At 39.9% G+C, this 25,647-nt stretch overlaps 2 protein-coding genes and 1 long non-coding RNA gene across 4 annotated transcripts in view; 2 read left to right on the top strand and 1 right to left on the bottom strand.

Annotated features, from left to right (window-relative positions):
- Positions 1-87: 87 nt before the first annotated feature.
- RPS27L (ribosomal protein S27 like) lies at positions 88-4,892 on the bottom strand. The gene is made up of 4 exons (XM_061999890.1): positions 4,759-4,892; positions 4,262-4,370; positions 1,650-1,760; positions 88-591 (listed from the first exon to the last, which is right to left on the bottom strand). The coding sequence occupies exons 1-4, from the start codon at positions 4,762-4,764 to the stop codon at positions 563-565; spliced, it is 255 nt and encodes an 84-aa protein (XP_061855874.1). The 5' UTR covers positions 4,765-4,892; the 3' UTR covers positions 88-562.
- Positions 4,893-4,952: 60 nt separating this feature from the next.
- Positions 4,953-7,528, top strand: LOC133625765 (uncharacterized). The gene is made up of 2 exons (XR_009819067.1): positions 4,953-5,310; positions 7,005-7,528. It is a non-coding gene; the product is annotated as an uncharacterized LOC133625765 (long non-coding RNA).
- A 4,766-nt stretch (positions 7,529-12,294) lies between these two features.
- The window catches only part of RAB8B (RAB8B, member RAS oncogene family), a 28,152-nt gene continuing 14,799 nt past the window's right edge, over positions 12,295-25,647 (top strand). Inside the window, exon 1 of one of the 2 annotated variants that reach the window (XM_061999889.1) lies at positions 12,295-12,544. In XM_061999889.1, the coding sequence (XP_061855873.1) occupies positions 12,421-12,544 (124 nt within the window). In that variant the 5' untranslated portion in view covers positions 12,295-12,420. The remainder of the gene's footprint in view (positions 12,545-25,647) is intronic. The other variant, XM_061999888.1, reaches the window with a different exon arrangement.

A 25,647-nucleotide genomic window follows, 5' to 3' on the forward strand; every position in this document is an offset into this window, starting at 1 on the left:
CATGTAGAAACCTCAGTATAGAGTATCAAATGCAGGTTTGTGACTAGCTTAGAAAGACGGGAAAAAAACACTTTCCAGAAAAACAGCTCAATGTGAGTAACTTAATATTTTTATTTATCACCACCTTACTCAGCATGGTAAATAGACTGAAGCAATGTTGAAAGCAAATGAGCCATTTAAAAATCTTATCTAGCCTTTGCAACCCTTGCAGTTAGGGTAGCTGCAGTAATAAAGCATTCTCCTACATTCTTCTTTCTGTCACCATACACATTACGCTGCTGTAGTTGATGATTAACGAGGGGAAGGATGCAGAAAGCTCAAAGTTTTTATATTCAATGACACCACCCAATTAACAATACACTGTTAAAAAAATAGAGCTCAGCTGTCTGCAAACTCACAGGAAAAAATTGCACTTCATTTATTGAAAAAGAGATTCCAGCTCATTAGTCACCAGTAGCATGTAATTTTTACAAAATCAATTGTAATTGCATTGTTGTATTACCAGACATTTTTAAATTGGTAAGTTTCAGGAGCACAGATCGAAAACCACATGCTGAATTGTTTAGTGTTGCTTTCTTCTAAATGAACAGCCTGCAAAAGAAAAAAAAAAAAACACATCAGTATAAATAGTCCCTAAATTAAGACTGCCTTAGAAAATTGTCCACCCAACTGAGGCAGGAAAAGTCATGCAATAAATTTCTTTTTCATCTACCACAAGAGATGAAGATCTCGCACTTTGAGTGTTCTCTAACTTAACCAGAACATCACTGTTATATAACTGATCTCTAAATAAGGCTAAGGTGTACTATTTCTTTTCTTCAGATGCTTTTTAAAATTTGAGTCTACTGTTCTGTCCTTTATTGATACGAACCCCAAACTGAAACAGCTGCTAGGAGCGTCGATACCTTTTCAACTGCCCAACAGCTTTACTTCAGATATTCTATCCTCATACAAACTACATCCATATAGTAACACACAGTATAAGCACTACTACATGTAATTTGCTTATATATTTACTTCTCGTCCTTTAAACAAAATATTAGTAACCTTTGCATTTGCTAATTCTTAAAAAAAATCCTCAAGCATTTCGAGTGTTTTTCACATACCCCAGACAATGGGGTACATTTCATGAACCTGGTGATATACCAGTTACCTGTATAGAATCAGTAGTGGTTCTCTTACAATGCATACAAAACAAATTAACATCAACTGCCTACTGTTAAAGAACAAACAGGCAAGGCACCACTACCCAGCAGCAGCACAGAATCACTTTAGCCTGGCAAAAGTACCCTACTCCTTTAATAGTGTTTTTTAACTCCCTACACTTAGCTCAGAATTAAATAGGCAGTATTTATTACAGGTGGGCTAAAGGAAGTGACAAGTCCCAGTACCTAAAATCCTATGTGTCTGATAACAAGGTAGCTACTTAGCTGCCTGGTGTAGCTCTCTAGGCATTTAAAAACAGGAATCTAAAGAAAAATTTGCAATTACAGAGCCCATTACCAATATTTTTATTAGCCCCCTGTAAGCAATTTGCAGAACAAGCATTCCAGTATCAGTTTTCAAAATCAAAACTGAAACATATGCAGCCTATAAATACACTAATGCATTTATGTAAGTGAAATATTTAGGCTGTCATTGACCCTTACCTTCTGTGAGTCTGGCTTTCCCCCCTGTAGGCTGACACAGAACAGTTGAGCACCCTACGCACAAAACTACTGTCTGAGCATGGCTGAATACAGTAGTGATCTTGTAGCATCCTGCAAAACAGCATTAGTAAACTTTCTATTTATTTCCTATTTCTAGCATGATTTTTAATGTAGGTGTAATTGAATCAGATACTCTAAATACATTTGTCCAAAAATTGATCTATATCTCATTAGACAGCATACCAAGTAAAACAAAGCAAAACATTGTCATTGTGGTCTGAAGTACTTGCTTTTACTAACGTGCATGTGAAAGCAAGTTAGTTAACTGAAACTGTTATGACTCCCATATGAAAATCAACAGAGCCTGATAGCTGACAAGCCCTAATTAGCCTGTATATCTCCTGCAAAAAGAGTTGCCGAGTTCTAGACTATTCTTCTCTGCTAAACAGAAGACCCATCTAGCTACAGAAATATTTAATTTGCAATCATAGAATGTTGCTGTTGACAAACTCTGGCAGCTGTGAATATAAACACTGTTGTTCAAATCTGTGTTTGCTTTCTGTTTAATAATTGGTACCTTAGGCACATTCTTGGTTGCATTCCACAAAGCTAGCATCGTACTTAAACAAGAACACTTGCACAGAATGAGTTCTGTAATTGCAGATGCAAGAACTGACATCAGCAACACTCCCCCTACAACATCTTAAGAATGAAATCACTTTCATACATTACTTAGACAAAGGCATTTGCACTGCTTTCATTCTTTCCCCAAAAAGTATTTTTAATTAACCGAGAGAAATTTTTGGAGAGAAAACTTGTAAAAGATTTAATCTAGATGTGGATATAGAACATAGACAAATAAAGGTGAACACAGATTTCATTTTCAGCATGTGTGGATCAGAAATACAAGACAGAGTATATGTTGTGAGGAAGGTGCTCAGAAAGCTGATATGAGAGCTGGTTGCTAGAGAGAACTATTAGACAGAATAACAGATTTCTGCCTTGTTTAAATAACAAATAGGAACTGCACAAATCTGGTTGCAAAGAATTACCAGCAGCTAAAATCTAACCATAGCAAATGTTGTTTTCCTCCCATGATTGTGAACTTCTTGGCTGATGAATTTTTAACTTCATGGATTTCGCAGGGAAAGGAGCTCAATGCATTTCAGTAACTAGGTAGCAACTTCCAACACCACCAAAGGATGCAGAAGGCTGGCTGATATATTCAGTGCCTCCTGCTTAGGAGTCATTACTGAAGCTCTCCTGCTCTGCTCTATATATCCCTCAAACTCAATAACCAATTAATTCAGCACTAAGGCAGATGAGCTGTGGGCCTGTGTTGACATGAGCTGTGTCAGTACCTGCATGTACACAGCTTCCAAGAAAGGGTTTTGTAAAAAAAAAATGGTGGCTTAGCCTTCAACCCTACATTTTTAAAAAGTAACCACACTTGACTTTTATACAGGTTTAATGAATGTACCTCACTTTTAGATGGAAAACAACATCTCTGAGCTTCTTAGAAATCTAAGCTTCTAAGGAACAATAACATAAAAAAACTTGAATACAGCCTCTAGTCAGGATGACCATTATTGTATTGCCTATGCATTTTCTTACTGCTATCATCTTCTACTGCAGTAATTTCTGGGAGATAAGTTACCATACTTGACAATTTCTGTGCCTTGATATGGGTGTAGCTGTGCAGATCAAAGATCCTGTTGACTGGTAAAGCATACCACTGCAATAATGCTAGAAAGTCCCATGGTTTAGTTTATAAAGAAGCTGGTTATACAGATGTTTCAGAGCCAAAGTAATGACAAGTTTGTGAAAAGCAGACACAGGCAACACCTTAAATATAACCCCTGTATATGTAAGCTAGATATCAGCTCACTTCTTAACAGCCACACAGGATGAAGGCAATTGCATGTTTTATCTTGTGTGCAAAGTCCCTGTATGCCTGTTTGTGTCTTTATGAAAACTTTTACTGGCTGCTCTTCCAGAATCAACCAATTTATAAAGGAAGGAAAACAACGTCATCTTCTACTTGCAACTTGTGCCATGGATGCTTTAAAGCATCTATTTAATCTCACTTTTTATACATGCAAACCTTGAGGTTTGGTTTATTCCCTACTGGCCAGGATTCCATGAAGGAAAAAAAGGACAGAAGGAAAAAAAGGACAGAAGGAAAAAAAGGACAGAAGGAAAAAAAGGACAGAAGGAAAAAAAGGACAGAAGGAAAAAAAGGACAGAAGGAAAAAAAGGACAGAAGGAAAAAAAGGACAGAAGGAAAAAAAGGACAGAAGGAAAAAAAGGACAGAAGGAAAAAAAGGACAGAAGGAAAAAAAGGACAGAAGGAAAAAAAGGACAGAAGGAAAAAAAGGACAGGCCAGACCTCCAGAAAAGAAAACAAAAATTTAAATTCACTTTTGAGAAAGGCTGAGAACACTTTGCTGTTAAAAAAACACAAAGAAATAAATATACAGACTTTTTTTTTGCCTCTACAGAAGAGAAAAACCACATTTAGATTAAAAAAAAAACAAAAAAAACCCCAAGTCCGACCCTTGATGAAGATGAACCGCATCCTTCTGTAACATCTAAACATTTTACATAGTTACCTGGACATTTTACATCCATAAAGTAGGAGTTTGGGCTCTGCACAAGACGTTTCTTCTTGTGCTTTCTCTTCTCATCCTCCAAGGAGGGGTGCACGAGGTCCTTGGCCAGCTGGGCAGGTCAGGGGAGAAAACGCAAGGCGCGTTAGACGGCGCCCAGGCTGCTCGCACCGAACCTCCCTCCCTCCGCGCCCGAGCGCGGGCGCGGCGCCAGCGCCAAGCTCTCCGGCAGGGCTGGGGACGAGGAGGGCGGCCGGACCCCTCCTGGGCCATCGCAGCGCCCGCGGGACGGCGAGAAGCCCGAGCGACCGCGGCCGCTTCCCGCTCCGGAGGCGGCTCGGCCGCCTGCTCCCTCGGGCCGCGGCGCCCCGCTCCCCGCCCTGCCCCGCAGGCCCGTGCCCCGGCCCGAGGAGGCCCGAGGGCAGGTATCGGCCGGGAGCGGCCGCTGGCCCGGCTCCTGCCCCACGGAACGGCGCGGCCGGTGCCGGTAAACAACTCACAGGCATGGCCGCGACGGAGCCACTCGGGGCGCCCGCACTGGCGGCGCGGAGCCGCAGCCGGAGTCGGAGCCGGAGCTGTCGTGGGCGCCCTGCGGACGCGGGCGCTGCTGCGCTCGGGGGCGGGGCGGCTGAGGGGCCTCCCGAAGCGGGCGGGAGGCTGGGCTCCTCGGGACCTTGCTCGGGGTGACCGCAGAAACGCTGTCGAGTCACGGCCTTGTGCGTAACGCAGTTTGTTTGCCTTTAATCAAGAATTAGCGCAGAGTATGAGCACTTGCAGCTGACTTGTCGCAGAGGATTTTTTTTTGCAGGAGCCCACAGTGACGCACCTACTGCTTTCTCATAGCCAAAATGGCACTTTGCAGGAAAAAGAAGCATGAGACACTTTGTAATGGCCATGACGGTGTTTATGGTAGGGCAGTCGCACAAGGCGCTCTGGCTGGCATTTAAAAACCCGTCAAGTACAGACAGTGTTAAAATGACTACAGCTCCCTTTTCAAAGAGTCTGCTCATTTTCCCCTCCCACAGATTAATACGGGACACGGGAATTTTCAGGTATGTGCGATCGAGAAGTTTTGTCTAGTTTTATATCAGATACTGACTAAATTGCTGCCTATATGTTGTTTTGTACTAAATGACACGTTGCATGAAGTTGAACCTCTTTGCATATTCTTTTGCAGTTTCCCACCCCACACAGAATTTCTATTAGTTGTCATTTATGTGCTTAAAATGGCTTTGAGATGAGAAAAGTACTGCAGATCGTGGAAATGAAAAAGACATTTGTCATTAATTTTTTAGTAAGAGGCTCGGTGATTTTTCTTTTCCCCAGAAGTCAATAAAAATAATCACAAACATAATCGGTAAACACTTGGATTTAATTTAATCAAGCCCGGAACAATTAAAAGTGTAATTCACTAGAAGTCCAGTAAGTGGCACAAATAGACCTTACAAAAATTGCTTAACATGAAATCTTCCAAAGCCTACAGCGGCAGCATGTTGAGTCACATCCTTTTTTGAAGAGAAAACTGATATATTTAGCTAAAACGATTTTTGAAGTTTGCCATGAGCACAAGTGAAGGGTATATTTTATAGAGGCGTATCTTTCTGACAGCAATATTCTGAAAGCTGGGATGGCCTCTCTGGTGCTGACCCTATACACAACTTCCAAAATGCGTTCTTCCAACCCCAAAACCCTACATTGTTCTGCTGTAATAGACCCATGTGTTGTAGTGCTCCAAGACATAATACCGACTGTCTTACTCTCACCCCCACAACTATTGACTTTTAACACTGTAATGCTATATTAGCAATCCTCCCTTACGCGCTGGAGTGGTGATGACACACAGAGAGGTATTTTGGATGTATTTCTTGTTATATCATGGGGAATTTCATATTAAAGGCTCTGACTCATACTTTCCTCTGCATGCTGTCCTGTGAAGCTAGGAACATAAATCAGTCAGCAGTGCAGAACCAATTATTGAGTCTCAGCTGCTCCCACTACCTTTGAGTCTTTTTAAAATATTATGTATTTGCAAGCCGAAGGGGAAAGGGAGAATCTGTTAAGGCTGTTGATTCAGTATCTGAAGGAGAATTATGTTTATCTTTGTTTAAGAAAATACCTTCACAATGTATCAAGCACCACTAACAAAGAAAAACAAAGCTTCTAAGGTGCCTTCACTATTTTGTCCTAGCTTTCCCTTCTTAACTGACTTTCCTGCATGGAGCCTCTGATGCTTGAGGATGACTTTAAAGTTGAAGTTTACATTAAAAATCGGTTTCTGTGGAAGGAGGGGCACACAGGATGATCTGAAAACAGGATGTGTTTTGGACACATTCCTGGGTTTGGTTCTCTATTTTTGTTCTACTTGAACATTCATTTCCTTTTTATAACTGCTTGTAGTTCAGTGACCTGCTGAATGAGTCAAATCTAATACATTACCTTCAATCATAAGATTCTTTTGAAGTATGCTCTTTAGAAAACAGAAACGCAGCACCGAGTTTAAGTTGCAAGATAGTGAGAAAAGAAATGCAGTCTGCCACAGTGGTTTGGCCTACAGAGGCAGAGATAGATTCAGGTCTAAGAGAATTACTTCCCCTTTCCAGCCCTCTCCCAGCAAACAAAGATTTTGATGTCATTTTAGAGAATAAGAAACATTATCTGCTAGAATGACAGGAGAAAATTTCCGAAAACTAATCTGGAGATGTTTAGAAACAACTTCATGACAGTTGTGGTTTTTTCTGCACTGCAGTCTCTTGTGGTTGAAAAGCTGCTTGTGTCTCTGATGCTACTCACTGTGGTGGTCTCCCGCCTGGCTGGTACAGCAAGCAAGCCCCCCCTGCAACAAGGGAGCTGGCAGCAGAGGGCCCGCTAGCACCCACTGCTACTCTCTTCTGCTCCTTTTGTGGCCTTCTGCAGCTGAGTTTCTGTGAGTCCTTGAGGATTTGGTATCTGATGTTATAGAGGCTTTGGGGGGGGCTACTACAAACCCTTGCTTAAGCTAACTGTGGTCACTGAGAAGTGAGTACTGACTGATTTTTAAAAAGCCATTTTCACCGTAATAATGCTTATAGTGGTTTGTCTAGAATACTAACATTTGGATGAGTGTCTCTGCAGTAACATCATTAACACCATTTAGACTTCCATGCGCTAACCAGCTCTAAACTGCACTCAAAATAAGTAGGTTCACTTCACATGGTATGTTTGATCTGGAACACTGTCTATGGTTTTATCTGTACTGAAGAATTAAATACTATCATTTTAATTTATTTTAAATTAATGGTGTAAAGCATGGCATGTAGTAACTTGATTTAAATATGCTTTGCTGAGATAGCTTAGCTTAGGACTGGAACATGAAGAAGGTCCATTTTTAGCACTGTCCTAACAGCAAACCTTGAAAATAATGGAACTTACACATAAGTCTCTTATAGTGCTTTTCCTTTGTAGAATTGAACTGTCCATGCTTTAAAGATTTTTTTTTTCCAATAATGACTTGATTTAACCTCTTTTATATTAATTTCTGCAGCATAAACATATGGAAAATGAATCCATTTAGATCACTAAAGTACTGTTCTTTGTAAAGACAACCAAAAATTAAACTGATTCATTGATCTCCTTAAAGCAAAGGAGTTAAAAGCAGGACATATCAACATATCAAATTAAGTAAGACAAAGTGTAGAATGAGCACAGGAGTATCTGCTTGCAGTGAAAGATGTATTTACTGCAGCTGGGGGATAAGTGACTTTTTTTTTAAAGGAATGTCACATGATGGTCATCAAATAGTAATAAATTGCAGAGGCACCTGCCAAAACCAGAGTTGTTAAAGATATAACATAAAACATATTATCATGTTAGCTGGCAGAGTCCAAAAACTAAGGAGCAAAGCTCATGTTAATGATTTGTGGTTAGGTGGCATTTGGGGCAAAACTGCCTCAAAAGATTTTCTTTGTAGGAGTTGGACCTGTGTATTCCAGTTAGTGCCAAAATAACAGGATCCTGGTTCTCCCAACTGTATTGGTTTGTTGGGTTTTTGTAAACCTTGTACTTAAACAGTAAGATGCAGAATCTCCTTCAATTTGGTATGTGTTAAACAGGAGAATATGATTAAAGACAGATGTTCATACAGTTCCCTTTTTACTTAACAAGTGCTACCTTTGAGGGGAAAAATATGTTCTTGAAAGCTAGAAGCAATGATGTCTGTCATTCAAGAAAGTGAAAATGAAAGTAGGAATGAAGTAGCAATGTAATATCTTTTTTCTTAAAAAACGAGATGTTAGTATTATAGTCACTAGTATTTTCTGGGATTTTTTTATATGTATGTAAAGATTGTTGATTTTACTGGATGGAGATAGAGGAAGTAATTGCATTTTGCTGTCTATATCAGCGCCTTTCTTAAACTGAGTGCTTTAACAGATGCACTTCACATACACCTCAGTGACTAATGGAATTCTGCTTTATCTTGGTTGGGACTCAACATCTGTTTATTGGATGAGCAGGTGTAGTATTCAGACAAAACTGTTAGGGCAGTTATTTAGGGGTTGTAAAGGGGCTGCATTTATTTCTGCTTTTTTAAGATGTACAACTCAGCATCTTGCTGTTATGGTGCTATCTGCTTTTAGATGTTGACAAAAGGTAAACATAATATCAAACATTTTCTGTTTCCTACTTCAGTGTTCCTCTCGGTGGTTTTCCCAGGTCAGAAAAAAATAAATGTTTAAGTGGAGTTTATACATTTGAGTGTAATGTAATACAAAACAAATATTGCCTTTTCCAATTTAGTGCAATAACAAAGACTGGGCTTCAAAGTATTTTCATGGAACAGTGAGCTTGTTAGTGAGCCTTAGCAGCTTTGATAGGAATCCTCAAAGCCTTACTAACATATTTGCAAGGTATACAATTGTACAATTATAGTTTTTCCATATTCTAGAAAATAAAACAAATGTAGCTCTTAATTTTTATGTCTTGTTTTTAAAGTTCATGGTTAAGTAAACATCTGTCCCTAGAATCTGGCAAACTGGCACTTTTCCAAATCAGAACAGAATGCAATATTGCAAAGCACCAGTGTAATTAAAAAGAGAAGTAATTTGCATTATTTTTCTATAAAACTACTCTTGAGTAACAGATGGTGATCACAAACATATTGCTCCAGAGACATATGGAAGCCTATTTGTTCCATAAAACTCAAGAGTGAATATTAACCCCAAAATTACTCTCTTCAGTGCTGAAATGCAATTGTGTGGTAATCTTCAGTATGGCTGTAATTACAATACATAGCAACTCATGTCTGTGAAAATACAGTTATGGGGAAATGTTTCAGAGATTAGTTTTTCATTCGCAGTTTCCTATAATTTGATTATTCATGCTAGTCTGACATTATTAACCAATTTGGTTTAAGTGCTTCAATGACAGGTTGCCATTATCATTTATAAACTTAAATCTTGTAATAAGTATTGCAACAACCCATCTTAACATGTCAAACCAACTACTAATTACACAGTATAAAAATGAACCAAGCAGCCATGTTTCCAAATTCCACCCCAAAATGGGCAGAAGTCTCCAAGTGTGTAAAAAAACCCAGAACTGGCACTTCCCCCCATTCTTGTTTTGCTGCCTTGATGCTGCTCTATCAGATGATATCCTGGTCTCTCAGAGGACTCAGTCAAACAAGCAATGACATTTTTACTGAATCACAACATAGCATTTATGATACAAAATTAGATTTTGATCCAATTAACTGGAAGTCAGATTATCATTCATGCCAAACTCTTACCGAATTCACCTTGTACAGAGATTTTCATCAGATCTGTCATTGGGTTATTGATGATTTCTTATCACGGACATATATTGGCCTGGAACACCATAAAACTGAGACCCTTAACAAGGAAGAATTAATAACTAGGAGCAGAAGAGATTTTGCTTTTTCGGGGTTTATAATGGCTGAAGGTATTCTTGCAGAGCCATTCCTTAGAATGCTTTAGATAAATACAGCAGTAGCCAGGCATTGGACTAGTTCAGCTCTATTTCACCCCATCAAATTGTAGGTTAATGTAATGGAGTGATTTTTGGTCTGAATATGGAGGCTGACCATTTATGAGAGAGCCTTAATATTCAAAACTAATCCTGTTTGTTTCTATATAGAACTCCTCCTATATTTATGTCAAATTAAGACCAAAAAAGTAAGAAAGGACATTGTACAGTTGTAGGCTGGGTTATAACTTAGAGATCTGGCTGCAGACAGAAGACACTTACGGGCAGGTATCTCTGGACTGTTGTTAAGCATCTGAATCACATTTGTGCCCCTCAATCCCATCTAGAGCGTGCCTGAAACACTTGCAGCTAAGGAAAAATCACAGGGGCCCTCAGGGTCTCACTCTGGCCTTACTCCAGGCAGTTGGGTAAGTGGCAGGAGAGGTGCCCTGGCCAGTGTGTGCCAAAGGGCTGTTCCTGCATGGAGGTGAGGGGAAGCTTGGAGGAAGATGAAAAGGAAGCTCATGGCTCAGACCTTGCAGAATGACAGTCCCTTAATGAATGATTTTGGGGAAACGGCTCTTTCTTCTTTGTTTTCCCAAGAAGGAAGTGACAACTGTTGTAGTGGTTTTTAGCACAAGAGATTTCTGTTTATAGCTTGTCTAAAAGCTACAATTTTTAAATTAAATTAAAGCAATAGCTCTTCACTGTCATTTTAAAGTGTTTCAGTAATGCTATTTATTTTTATAGTGCCTTGTGACATCCCGTGAGGAACACAGTGTAATGAATACATAATGAGGCAGCCTCACACCAAGAGATAATTATCAGTGGAAAAAGATGGGGAAAAGTGTTTATTGAAGTGCTCTAAAATAGCCACATGTTGTTCTAGAATATTCATGGCTACCTGAGACTGGGAGAAAAAAATCTTTTGTTGTATGAACAACAGTTTCTTCCTTACTTGACAACAACACGTCAAAGCAACACGTAAACATTTGAGGCCACATATACACTCACATTTGACCTGTGCCTGTTTGTGATATGCAGTTATTACGCCATTATGTCACTTGAGCAGATAAATACATGACTCTTATTTACACGCCTAGCTAGTTTCCAAAGAGAATTCAGCCCAGTCCATCATAGAATGAGACCATCTGAGTGCTCAGTGGTCACAATTCTCCGGGTGTCATCAAAATCAGGATGCATGTGTTCCTTTCCAGAAAACTCGCACATCTACTGCCATTTGAGTACCAAGAATGCAAAGACTCAGACGTAACAGTTGTATCCTCAACTTTCTTGGTGTCTGTGCATGTAGGTTTTAATAGAATCATAGAATTGTTTTGGTTGGAAAAGACCTTTAAGATCACCAAGTTCAACCACTAAGTTCACATGCCACAGCCACCGCTAAACCATGTCACCCAGCACTTCATCTACACGTCTTTTAAATATCTCCAGGGATAGTGACTCCACCACCTTCCTGGGCAGTCTGTTGAGTGTCTAACAGCCCTTTCGGTGAAAAAGTTCTTCTTCATCTCCATTTGAACCTCCCTTGACTCAACTCGAGTCCATTTCCTCTTGTCCTATCAGTTGTTACCTGAGAGACCAACTCCCACCTCACAACAACCTCCTGTCAGGTAGTTGTAGGGAGTGATCACATAGCCCCTCAGCCTCCTCTTCTCCACACTAAACACCTCCAAGTCCCTCTGATGCTCCTCATGCTCCAGACCCTTCACCCGCTTTGTTGCCCATCTCTGGACATGTTCCAGCACCTCAGTGTCCCTATGGTGGAAACAGTATTCATGGTGCGGCCTCACCAGTGCCGACTATAGAGACATAATCACTTCCCTGGTGCTGCTAGCCACGCTGTCTGCTTGGTCACCTCTTGTAACACTCTTATCTACAGACTCGATCTGTGTTCACGTGGAAGTGCAGCGGAGCGCGCCGGGCAGAGGCTGGTTATCGCAGCGGCGCAGCGAGGCGGTACCAGCGCCGGAAGCGCCGCCCGGCCCTCGGGCCCGCGCCGCCCGCACACTACATGTCCCGTCGGGCTCGCGGCGCTTCCGGCGCGTCGTGACGCGAGCGGCACCGCCTTCCGTGAGTGGGCGCCGGGCGGGGCTGCGCTGCGCTGCGCTCCCACCCTCCTGCCTGCCCGCGGCCGCCCCCTCCTGCTGCTGCTGCGGCGGCGGCGGCGAGCCCGAGGGAAGATGGCGAAGACCTACGACTATCTGTTCAAGCTGCTGTTGATCGGCGACTCGGGAGTGGGCAAGACCTGCCTGCTCTTCCGCTTCAGCGAGGACGCCTTCAACACCACGTTCATCTCCACCATCGGTGAGGGGCCGCGGTCGCCGCCGCCATCCCAGGGGCGAGAGGGTTCTTGGCGGGGCCCTCCCGCCGGGAGAGGAGGAGGGAGGGCGGGGGGCGCCGCCCGTCTCGCCGCCCGGAGCAGGGGCCGCTCGGCGGCCTGTGCGTGGCCGCTGCGCGGGGAGCGGGCGGGAGCCCCGCGGCCGTTACGGGCCCCGTGCGAGCAGCGCGCCGGGCCGCCGCCGGGGGAGCGGGAGCGCAGTCCGGCAGCACTCGTCAGGCGCTGCTTCCGCGGCCCGGTGGAGGCGATGGGGGCCCGTTGGGGCCCCGGTGAGGGCAGGCTGGGCGGAGGAAGGGTTTGTCCCCGGTGTGGAGGGTGGCGCGGCCCCTGGCAGGGACCTGCAGGTCAGGAGCCGGTCCTCTGGCGGCACCGGCGCCTCCCCGTGTCCCGGCGCCAGCAACAGTTGTGTGGACCTCGGCGGCGCGCAGCGCTGGGGCCGCTCGCCTCTTGTCTGCTGATAGCGAGAGAAGGATGTTTCCGTGGGGCTGCCCGAGCAATGGCGTGTGCAGGGCTGCATCCGTACCGAGTCCTGTGCAAAACCCATAAGGTTGCACTTGGTGGAGTTACGGGATGATCATTCTGTCAGTTTTTCTTGCTGTTCCGTTATTGGTCGTTTCGTGTTTAGATGTAAGTTTTCAGAAAGTGGCAGAGAGCTTGGACTGTTTAACTGTGACTTGTGCTGTGCTGCATGGTGACAGAATAAATTGCTCTCGCAAGAGAATCTTAAGCTTTTTTTTTCTTCTGAACTCTTCTAAATACATTTCTGTATTCATAAACGTGTTCACGGTTTTGAGATTCGAGGTGGTTCTATTGAAACTCCTTAGTCGACTAGAGTTTGGAGCTCCTTATGGGTTAATTGGGAACCTCACTGACAGAAGTTGAGTTTGGTTACAAATTTGGTGAACTAACCTCCGAGTAACAATGAGATGTGATATATCAAAACAGACTGCTGTGCCTTTTATTTCTGTAAGATTTGTCAGTTTAGAAATACTTTCCGCTGAAATAAACAGGCAAAACTTTAAAGGTTTTCACTGAGTTATTGCTGAATTGAAACATCAGTCTGACAAGATGAGGTTCGTGGTTAGCTACTCATAGTTCAGGTCACTTTCAAATAAAAATGAAATACACTGTTCTAGGGATGAAGGCGTAAACTGCAGTGGAGGTGGTTAGTATTTAAGAGGACAAAACTAATGCTGGCTTTGAAAAATAGCAGTAAGAGAATGACTCGTTATTGGAAGGAAAGTGATTTAGAGATGGGCTGAATTAATGCATAGCTTGCGTTACTCGAATGCTGTATCCTTTTCAGGCATTTTTTTGTGCTGAACTTGGTGCACAGGGAAGAAACAAATTTATATTTAGGCAAATGAGATGGACTAAATGAGATATAACTGTCATTTCTTAAAGCTTTGTGAACAGATCTTCTGCATTTCAAAAAATATTTCAGAAGAATTAAAATGGCATGTTGCTTTTCTCTCTGCAACCATTTTCAACAAGCTGTTTTAGTAACATCAGTTAATCAAGGCCTGAGTAGCATTTTATCTAACAGGGTATTTTAGTGTTTCAGTGGTAGAATAAAAGGCTTAGTATATGTTATTAAATGCTGTCTGTTTTTTTTTAAAGCTTACATTAGTACTGTGCTAAATATAAAATACCTCTTTATACTTTTAAAGAGATAGCTAACATAAATGGGTGTGTCTGTCTTCCAACCATTTTCTTGACGTTTTTTGAACTGCTTAGCCTCTTGATATTTCTTTTCTCACCTGTTCACTTTGAAGTCTTGAGGATTATGAATGTGATACTGTTTTTCCTTACCTTATTTAGTAAACACAGGATTTGCTCTCATTTCCTTGCTTTGCATATGCTTTCATGACGTTCTTGTTTTCAACACTGTTCAACTTGAAGACACTAACTCATAATTGAGACATACTTCTGATTCCACAGGTAGTATTTATGATTTAACAGTTATGTTTTCCTTCTTATAATTTGTTTCTTCCAATCCCTTTTATTTTTTAGCATAGGACCTACAAACAGGAAAGTTGACAACGCAGGAAATAGTGAAACTGTTCATAAAGTGCTGACGTATGCTTAAGTAAAAATACTTGAGGTGTTTTCAGTTTTCCTCATGTATCACCTATATTACTTTTAGGTCAGTCACATAGATCTAACCTGTTTATTCTTGAAGAAGCTCTCTCCCTGTGAGTGTGTGGTGACTGCTGAATGCTAGTCAGTTTTCCAACCATAACTAACATGCCTGATGAGCTTAGGAGCATTCCACTTCTAACAATCCTGGGTTTTTTTTTCCTTGGCTGATAAAGCATAGCCAACTGTGGTCCAGAGGGAGATACTGGGATGCAGTGCTTTTCCCAAATAGGCCCCATCGGCCAGTTGAAGTTTTAAGGTTTCTAGATTAACATTCCTAATTGAGTACACCGAGTCTTCTTGTAGTATGAGCTACCAGGCTGTTTTGTTTGTATGTTATCCAAAAAGTGGATTCTGCAGAATGATGGTTTTACTGTTACAATGTGCTTTCAATTCACAATGATTTTAATTTGCACGCATGATGTTGTGGGCCCTTAATGGTGCCCTGGTTCTCTGGTCTTTCTTGGCTGACAAGATCAGAATTGGTTTAACTGTAGGAGTCTGAGAAGGCATATGCTTTGAATGTGTTACATTTTATTGTTTAATGTGATATGTGTAAATGCAATTTGTGAGCAAGGTGAGTCATTTAGAGGTTTTTCTTAACTTCATGGGGTTAGAACAAAAGTTGTAACAGCTAAAAGTTTAAGATTCTGCATTCAGCAATTAAAGCAGACTGTGATGAAAGAGCCCGTATCATGTCTAAGCACCAAATACATTTCTTAACAATTTCCAACTGCTGCTGTTCAGTAGTTAAACCATGGTTAAACCACAACAGTTCAATTACAAGAGCAATGGAAACCCGTTCCAAAACAAAATGAAAAAGAAAGTAGGAGAGGGATATGGAAATGCTGCTTTTATTATAGAATGCTTGTTTTACTTAGACTTGATCATATTAAAGAAGTGAGTCAATAATGAATTGTAGTTATTTTGCTGTCTTGTGTTGTACTTTGCAGATTCCCTTCTCTTCTGCTGCCATGCAAAACATGCCTGTAAGGCTACATCCTTGTAGGTTGCTTCCAAGGTTTGCAAATGGTCCCTTGACTTTTCTTCTCAAGGCTTTGGTCATGCTCTAGTGATTGAAACAGTAAGGTCTCGAGCCTGGTGTCCTGTGGCTAACAGCTGTGTAAGATGCAGGATAAAAGTGCAGTGTGTGTATGTTTATAATTTATCAGACTTATAAAATTCTACTTTAACTGACTCTTGACGCAGGAGTCTTTCTATCTTTGTCTTGACTACTTGTCATAACTAATACCTTCATCTAACTTTTCTGAGAAAGTGAAACAGGAATCTTTCTCTTGTATGATCCTTTTGGTTATTCCAGGTGATGTGTTTTCAGTCTCAGAAAACATAGACTGACCCTTAGCAACTTTAAGCAAGGCAGATCCTTGGCCTTTAGCAACTGTATTTTATTTTTATATATGGGTTCTGTGGCTCTGTTTGGAAAATTTCTAAAGGATTGGTAAGTCAAAACACTGCTGTGGTGCCTAGTAAGGATCAGCTTTTCTCTGTTAACATGGGATAAAAACTTAAACATTTTTTTTTTCCACCAGGAATGTGTTTATGTAAGGTTATGTTTAGTTTGCATCCTAAGTGGAGACTTCTGCTTTTCCACTCTTCTACATGGAAAGTAAAATGCAGTTGAGTCAGCTCTTTTTCACACTTCGGCAGTTCCTAGAGCAAAACTTACCTTGCACTATCTTATATGAATTTTGCTAGTGGTTTCAGTGTGGTGTATGAGAATAAGAAGCATTAATTTAGCCATCTCCAGGTATCTTAACTTGCTGTTCAAGTAGTGCTGTCTGGTAAAACTGGATTTGGTTTATCATTCCAAATAATATGGTTTATTCTTTGCATTCCTTTCAACTTCTTGTTTAATCTGGTTTCTGGGAGAGGAAAGTTGTGTCTTTTAGCTGATAGCATTTCTGACTTGGTACAAAGGCTTGCTGACTCTGGAACAAAATTTGTTGGATTTATTTTTTTAATCCAAGATGATATCAGCGTTTGTCAGGAAGTTGCCCATACAAGACAGTACTGTATCTGAGAGTTGAGATAATTTGTCTATTTTACAGAAGTAACTTTTCCTTAGCTTACATCTTGCAAAATAAGACACTACTCCAGCAATCAAGCACGTGTATGCTGACCTTTGAACACTTTGAAAATCCTTTGACAAGCAAAATTATCAACTTCCCTTTTGCAGTGAAATTTCCATGTCTATAATGTGTAATGGAAATTGTTTTAGTGTAGTCAAGTCAAATTATGCCTCACTGAATATTTCTACTCTTCTTCCTCTTATTTACTTGTAGGATAGACAAAAGGTTAGTTATTGGTTTGTTGTTTTGTTTTCTCCCATTAAATTTGAGCACATCGGTGGTAGATAAGCAATGGGAAGGAAGATTTAGGAAGGCATTGTCAGTAGCACTTTATTAATGGTCATTATAATAAACGAATTGCAAGTAAGACTTTGAAGTGACTGAGAGCTGTTTAAGTGTCTCAGGTGGCACCATTATTGATATTTACAGAATGGAAGGGCACGTTCAAGGTTTGTAGGATCTGGAATTTGAGAATCTCTCTGTGCTATGTGAGAAGGAGATTGAGGAGTTACATGTGAGTAGGGGCAGACAGTGTTATGGAGGTAAATATGAAACTGGAAGAATGATTCTGATTTGAAGATATGTCATGGGTGGTCAGCAGGATGTTACCCTGATGTTGGTCAGAACATGTTGTAGCTGCATACATTATGGGTTTGAAAGCATTGATATTTGTGTCACTTGTTAACCTTAAATTTAATACTAACACCTCGCTGGTATCAAAAGACATCTCTGACTTTTTGATTTTCATCTGCTGATGAGATTGTGTTAGCCTACTGTGTGCTGCAACAGGCCAACAAGTGAAATTGTTCAGCTTTCATGAAAAATGCTGTTGCAGCTTTCTTGCCCCATGTTACTCTGAAGCAGCGTGACAGATGTCTAACTGTGGTATGCCTATTCCTAACTGGCAGGTGGAAGTCCATCTTGGTTATGTGTTATGTGGTTATTTGAGTGACAGGAGAGCAGCTTAGAGCTGATTTTGTGGCTTGGTTTGAATACAAAGTTAAGAGCACCGACTAACATCAAGTGAATGGAGGAACAATCGTATTGATTGATACAGACTTTAAGGGAGGTGTTGAAGACACAGAGCCTTTGTTTTTTGGAAGGTTTTCCTAATCCACCTACAAGAGGACATCCTTTTAGTAGAAATGTATCTTAAACTGAATTTAACTGAAATTCATAATAGGTGATGAACAAGACATGCAGTCTTTATAGCGGTTCTTTGTTTCATGTTTTGTGATAGAAGTTAGATGTTTCTTTGTAATTCAAAGGATGTTATATTGCTTTCTGTCTTTAATGACATCTTACCATAGCTGAAGTGCCCAGTCCATCAAGCTGACTGTAAATACCTTTTCTAATGTAAATAAACTATTGAGTAATAGCAACTTCAATGGAGGTGCACTGTGTACCATGCTTGAACAAGCAGAGTTGATCCAGAGGCTTTTAGTTGCCTGACTTGAATGCAAAACTGAAGTCAGCAACTTCCTGTCCCAAGAAGGGTTTTGCAGTAAGATGGACTTTAGTGTCTCTGAAAGGGTTTTTGACCAATAATGGCATGTAATACCAGTTTAATATTGTGATTTATAGTAAGCTTTCCTCTTCAATGTAATCTATGACACTTCTGATGAGATTGTATATAGTTTTAAAGGCAATTCAAGTACTGCATATTTCAGAAGACTTTTCTTCTGCGGGGGACAACAGTTGACCAAGTTTAATATGATCTGTATTAGCTTTGCTGCTGTTATGCAGGCTCTTCTTCTTTGGGCACCAAAGAAAAAACCTGATGCTGAATATCAGTGACATTCTCTTATGTGTATGACAACATCTAAGAATGTATAAAGCAGAGATGTCACTAGGAGTCTGGCACCAAATCTGTAACTTGAGAAGAACGGGTTGAGTTGAAGAAATTGGGCAAAGCTGAAGTGGAAATACATACACTGTTTAACCCCCTCTCTGCTCCTGCCAAAAAAAAATAATCTTCCTTTCTTTCATCTGCCAGAGAGAAATAGCTTTCCTTTACTGAAATAAAAGAACTTGTCAGTGTGGTGTGACTTCTGATGGGATTAAAGATGAAGTAAGCTATCTGTGTCAACTCAAGCACGGAAGGAAGAGGAAAGATACGCAAGTCAGAGTAGCTTCTGGCTGGGAGACCTTCTGTGGCTTAGCAGAAGTGGCTAGAGGAGGAGTACTTAGAATATGCAATGCAGGAAAAGGAGATGAAGGAGCCATTAGAAGAACCTTGCATAATATAGTGAAATAAAACTTATGCAGCAGAAAAACAAACATGGTGTTTGTTAATAAGTGAAATGGTTTTGCATGTTAATTTAGGTAGTAAAAGCCTTTCAAAAAATCTATTTCATCATTTACATAAAAAAATTAAGTAAATCATCCCTTTATCCTTTTGTGTACTTTGCTTCCCAAACAAAACAAAACAAACCCCACATAGTTACCGTATGTAAAAACATGGGTCTAAAAAAGCCTCCGATAGAAACGATGTTTCCAAAGTCTTTTGAGAGCTCCATCTTTAAAAATAACTTCAGTAACTTTAAACCATCTGCTTTGACTTTTGGCCTGATTTTTCTGCTTCACTAGGTACATGATACACTTTTTTCCTAAAAACAAGAGCATATTTCAGACTCCAAACTGAAATTCCTAATTAGATGATTTATCTTAACAAAGATAACTCTTACTGGATGAGACATTTTGATCTTCTTGGATAACCAAAAACTTTTGGCCAGAAGATCAGTTACAGAGCTAAGAACTGTCACACTACCATTGTTGGTGTGTGCTTGTGGGTTTTTTTGCCTTTTTATCTCTGTGTATGTTGCTGGTAACACCCATATTCTATGTACTTTTCCATCCATTTTTAGCATGTCTCTGCCCTCTGAGATTTTGTCTGTTTAATGAGTGGAATGTTCCAGCATTCCTATAAAACTTCTAAAAATTTAGTCACTGTTCATCTTTTTTTTTTTAATGACTTCTGTCTTCATTGTGGTTGTGCATAATTTATACATGCCTTAACTTTACCCAGTTCAACTTTTTTTCCTCTGACCTTATCTTCATATCCGTGAATCTGTCAAGAGGGTGCTTGGCAGCCCAAGTTATTGGGCTGTAGTGGTGTTTAACTATACATTCTAACTGTTCCAGTCAAGTCTTCCATGGTTGCCTTGAATCTGCAGCTGATGGGATATGTAAGCAGCACCTATCAGGTACTGCTGGAATTGAAGGTAAAACACATTATTTGTACCATGCAAAGGTGTTTTATTTCTAAGTGATCAATGACTTACCGATCCTTCCTTTGCTTTATGAGTTCTGGGACACTCTGAATGCTTAGTGTTCATGTAGCAGCCCTTCTGTTATAAACAGACAATAGCATGGCCACCAACACTCTTTATTTCTTCACTCCAAGTAACCAGTTCAGTATCAAGTGATGACGTGGGAGCCAAAAAGTTTAAGAAGCTTTTTTAAAAAGAAGTGTCATCTGCATTTCTCACTGAACAGTCATGTAGGTCCATCTAGACCAAAAATTACTGAAAAAAACTCCAAGCCTAACCTTTTTTGACCTATTCTCATCATCACAACTGAAGAGTAGTACATTAATAGTAAACAATGAACTTTAAATCATGATGATAGGGTAGTATTAGTTACATTGGATTTTTTAACAAGGTATTTATTTGACTTTTTGGGTGTTTAAGATGCTATCTTCTGGATTAAGCAAGGTTGGGGTTTTCTTTATTGACAGCAATATTCATGGAGAGTTATTTTGGTTCAAGACATCATATTCTGTTCTCTAAATCTACAAATGTGTTTGATTTGCAAGCAGGAGATGTGGGATTGTCTTTTCCTGCTCTGGAGTGGGAAGTTTCACTTTTTTGTTTGTTTGTTTTACCTGTTAAACTGCTTTTGATAAGAATTAATCATGTCATATCATCTTAATCAGTGGACTTCTGAGAGAATTATCAAATACTTACATTCCTAAGACACATTCTAAATGGGAAAATCTGGTGGTGTTACCCATTGAAACATGTGGCAGAGTTGGGATTTTTTCTTTTTGGGTGGAAAGGCATATGCTGCACATTGCAGAGACCTGAAGGAAAGAAGAACATCAAAGTAGATGACAGATGCACAAATCTTCCATTGCTGTGTTACAAGTTAATTGAGTTTGGGACTGGATAATTAGGAGGCTGCAGCCATTTCTGTTCCATATCTAGCTGTAGTTGGAGTGTGAAATAGAGTGATTCCTGTACTAGCATGGAGCTGCAGCTGGTCAAGTAATATCCTGATGTAAAATCCACACTGGAGTTGATTGCAAGCTACTTGTGAGCAATCCTGTGGTCTGTATTAATAATTACTTCAGTGAAGTCTGTGGTCTGCTACTCAAAGGAGGGGAGCTGTGACTCTGCCTGTTCTCTAAGTTATGCCACCAGTTGTCATTCCAGATGATGGTAAACTGAATTATGTAACTCATCTGGATGTAAACTAACCTTATTGAAAAAGATTTGCTCATGACTCTTCAGTGGTAGCAGCTACCTTAGTTTCAGCTAGCTGTGAAACTGTAGCCTCAAGTCAAGTCTGTTGGCTAATTTTTAACATTTGCTGCTCTCCAGTTGCACATCAGCTTGAAAAGAGTATGTTCTCAAAGCAGCTAAGTTAGTGCATTCCTCTTAGAGACAGTCAGTCTATAAATAATCTTTAAAATAAACAAGCTTTACTGTCTGTGTCATTAGTGCAATTTTCATCTATTTCAAACTTATTTTATATGAAACTGAGTTACCACCAAGTGTAGCTTACTTTATGTTCAAAATAGATCAAAAAGTAGAGAGAGGTGAATTTCTGTGCACTTTTGTAGAGCTGTAGTTACCCAAGTTGTAAAATCGAAAAGATATTCTGCAGGGACCCAGCCCTTTTCAAGTGGACTGTTGCAACAGTTGGTAACTTTATTTGTCATGCAGTAATAAGTTTCGACTATTGTTTTGGTTTATTGTTTTGTTTTATAGTCTTTAAACTTGGATCAAATGTTTTGGTGTTTAAAATCATGCAATTCAAAGACTGCTCAAAACAATCTGGAAATTCCAAGCTCAAAATGTTGAAAAGAGAATTTTGCTTTGCAGAAGCTTCTAGTTCACATGGGAGCACTGCAGTGCATGGTTGGGGTGGCAGAACTCAGCACTGGTACAAGCAAGTGCCTCAGAAACATTGGATTCAAGTCTTGGAGTGATAATCAGATTACATTATAGGTTGTTGAGCTGTCAAAAACCTTAGTGTTTCGAAGTACAGGTTGATCTGATTTTGGTGATTACAAGTTGTATTCTGAATCCCTTGTTCTCTTTCAAATAGACAATAGTTTATCTTAAGGAATCTTAGAGTAGTATCTGTAGCTGAGGAGACACATGCTGAAGGAAGTGGTAGTTTGCTTAGCAGTAGGAGTATTGATCTGATCATGGTACTAAGTTTCAAGGTCTTACAAGCAGGAAACTGCCTTTGTTATATATACACACATGGCATTGTCATTCTTTATTGTCTTACCTGCTTTAGGCATTTATATACATTTATTATGCCACTATAGCGTGTTTAAACTTAAGAACCTTACTGTAGTACTGTCTTTAAATGTGCAAAACATTGCTCAGTGTATCATTGTGTAGGACACTGATATGAGATTCTCTGTATGGGTGAATAGTAAGGTGAAGAAAGGCCAGTTAACCTGAAGGACTGTATTCAGCCCTCTCTGAGTTTAGTAGTGTTTTGTGGATCCTTATGGGCTGACTAGAAAGAATAGAACTTGGCTTTATCCCTTTCCAGTGTGAAAGGATGAATAAAACTGATTGTACTTTTGTATAGTTTTAGAGTAAATTTATCTTACAATTTTAAAAAATGTTGACCTTCACTCTGGTGTGTTACTCCATGTTAATCTGCTGTATTTTTGAATAGTCGCAATAAAGACTACTGCGTCTTTAGTTTACATAGTGATACAAGACTTTGCTGAGATCATCTGAAAATGCTTTGCAGATGTTACTAGGGACTAAAGCCAAGTGTTCAAGTTCAAAATGATTAGACTTTGTTCTTTTGTGTGAGGCTGTATGACACATGGCTGTGTTGCAAGTGTTCCCCACCCTGCCTTTTACACCGATCTTGTTTCCTACTTGGTCATTTTTTTTATATTTATTGAAATCCTTCAAGAAAGAGCTAATCTAAAAGCACATTTCTGAAACTTCATATATCTGCTTTTATAGACTGAGATGTAGCACAAGAGAGTATTTCCTTAAAAACAGCATTAAACCTCCCCAGTTTTGTATTTAACCCAAACCCTGCAATACCAACTGCTGAGAATAAAATAAAAAAATAGAAATCCTGGGTAGACTTGTGGGGAAAATCTATGGGAACAAATTGATGTCCTTCAGCTATTAGATGCATATGGAAAAGAACAAGTTTCTGGAAGAGTGTTGTCCTATAGGTTTGTCTGTGCTCGGAATCTGCATGGAAATTGTTGAAATTGTTCAGCTCTGTTCACCTGCATCCACAGGGAGCTTGCGTATGTGATCACTGCTAATATGAGCAAGGTATATAAATGAGCTTCCATGTACCAATGGCTTACAACTCTTCAAAGTATAATGAAAAGCAAATGTGCTGGTAGCAGTTGATTATGTAACACATACCGCTGTAATATCTTGGAGATGACAGGCTTGTGATGGCACTCTCAAATTCAAATTTATCCTTTTGGAGAATCAGCAGAATACCTACTGCTGTGCTATAGAAGACCTACTGTTTACTAGTTCTGATATTCATCTCTCCAACTTAGTCACTTGCTGTTCACAAGAAGCAGAGCCTATATGGAGAAGTATTTTCCAAGTAACTCTCGGAATTCAGCAAACTGAAGGTGAAGCATATTGATTTTCAGTCGTGCATCTTCTTCCTTCCATTTTTTGAATTACAGATCTGCTCATTCATTTCTAAATTGCTTTTAACTCAGCCTTAACTCATGAGTGATTGCAGAAAAGTGATCTTTACTCTTGTATATCTTGAAGACTTGTGTACTGTGTCTTGCAGTATATGTTGCAAAAATTTCCCCTTCTAGCTCTGCTAGTTGAAAAAAATTGAAAGCCCTACAACCATACAAATAAACACAGTAGGATAGGAAGGACCAATGCTGTGAAGTTAGAGCAAGCTCAGCTCAAACAAATCAACAAACACAAAAAATCCCAACAAAACTATTAAAAATGCTTTTACATTGGAGCGTTTTGGGGTTTTTTTTTAATGAAATATTGCTTTGCTGGAGATGGAGAAATACTCTACTGTGGTAGATAGAGATTAACATTTATTTGCATCCTGAAAGGGGCTGATTTCCTGGCTGATTTCTTGCTACAGCTGCACCAGAAGATCTTATTAAATATACAGACTCTTATGAACTTACTGAAATGGGAAACCTATTAAATCAACTTGAGTTAATATCAGTGGAAGTTGTCATCTGATCATACAGCGTTCTCATATGTAAGGTCCAGCTGCTGCAAAATAATGTTGAGCCAGGTGAAAGATTAAAATACTGATTAACTGTGTAATACAGCTAAATACTAAGATGTCTGATATTTGCTTGATAGTGGCTACTAAGTGATTTTAGTTATACTTCCTGAGGTTTTTTACATTAATTTGTATGTGTTTCTTTTCTGCTATCTTTCATTACTTGAAGGGCCATGTTCTCAAATAATCCAAGTATTTACTTGCTAAGCAGACTGAAGACCAGAAAAACCTTTACCTTGAAGATGTATTTGCTGGTACTGTTGTAACAGTTTATTTGCTTCATCCTGAATGCTTTTCTTTGATTTCTTTGTGCTATAGCATTTTGTGCAACAGAAATTGTGTTTAAGAAACAAGATAGTCTGTAAATGCAAATAATGTTACTGTGAAGGGAAAAGTTTTAGTAGACACTTAGCTGAAACTGATTCTGTAGCATTGAAAAACCTGAGATTCCAGCTCTTGATGACTACAGGGTTAAAGTCACAGATAAGAGAACAAAAGAGTAACAGTGATACAGTGAGAGTAAGCTACTGTTTTAAAAACTAATGGAGCAAAATGAAGTCTTTCAACATCCCTACTCAGCTGTCCCTACCTTCCTGTAAGAACTGTGTCAGAGTAGTTTCCCAACGTCCCTTTAAAATGGTTGCATTACAGTTTAATTGTGGGTAAAGACTGCCTAGATTGGCTGGAATAAGGACGAATGTGTAAGTAGGAAGTGGAGTGCTGGAAGAAGTGGCAGAAGAACTTTTGGTTTGAGATAAACCCAACTTCTTGGCTTAAAGAAGCCAAAAGAAGTGTAGGTGACGCAGTCTCCCTGGGCTCTGTATTTGGCTACATGGTGTTTGACAATGGCATAGCTGGTTAATTCTAAGAGCTTTGCATAGCAATACAAGGTAAATATGGCATCATGTCCCTGACTTTTTTTAGTGTGCAGATTTGTCTGCTCAGTATATTCTTCAACAGTTTTGTTGTAAGCTATGGGAAAAAATATCCTCAGTAAAGTCGGGGAGAGGATGCATCCCTGGCCTATAGTTAACAAGGATCTGAAAAGGATTTTTGAAGAACAGTAAACCCCCAGCTACTTTTACTCCGTGCTGCAAGGGAAAAGCAAGCAATTACAGACCTAACCAATGCACAGTTCAGGTCTCAGCTTACTCATACTTAGTATGTTCTGACGTGCTAGGTGGGCACAGTTGTGTCAATGAGACAACTCTGCTTTAGCAGTTAAAAAGAATTATCTTGTTAGCCTTGGCATTCTGAAAATTAATCTGTGTCTCTGCTTTCTAAAAGCTTTTAAAATCCAACTTCAGATAGACATCCATGTGTCTCTGGGC

Source organism: Colius striatus, chromosome 7 (genome assembly GCF_028858725.1).
Source record: "Colius striatus isolate bColStr4 chromosome 7, bColStr4.1.hap1, whole genome shotgun sequence".
NCBI lineage: Eukaryota > Metazoa > Chordata > Aves > Coliiformes > Coliidae > Colius > Colius striatus.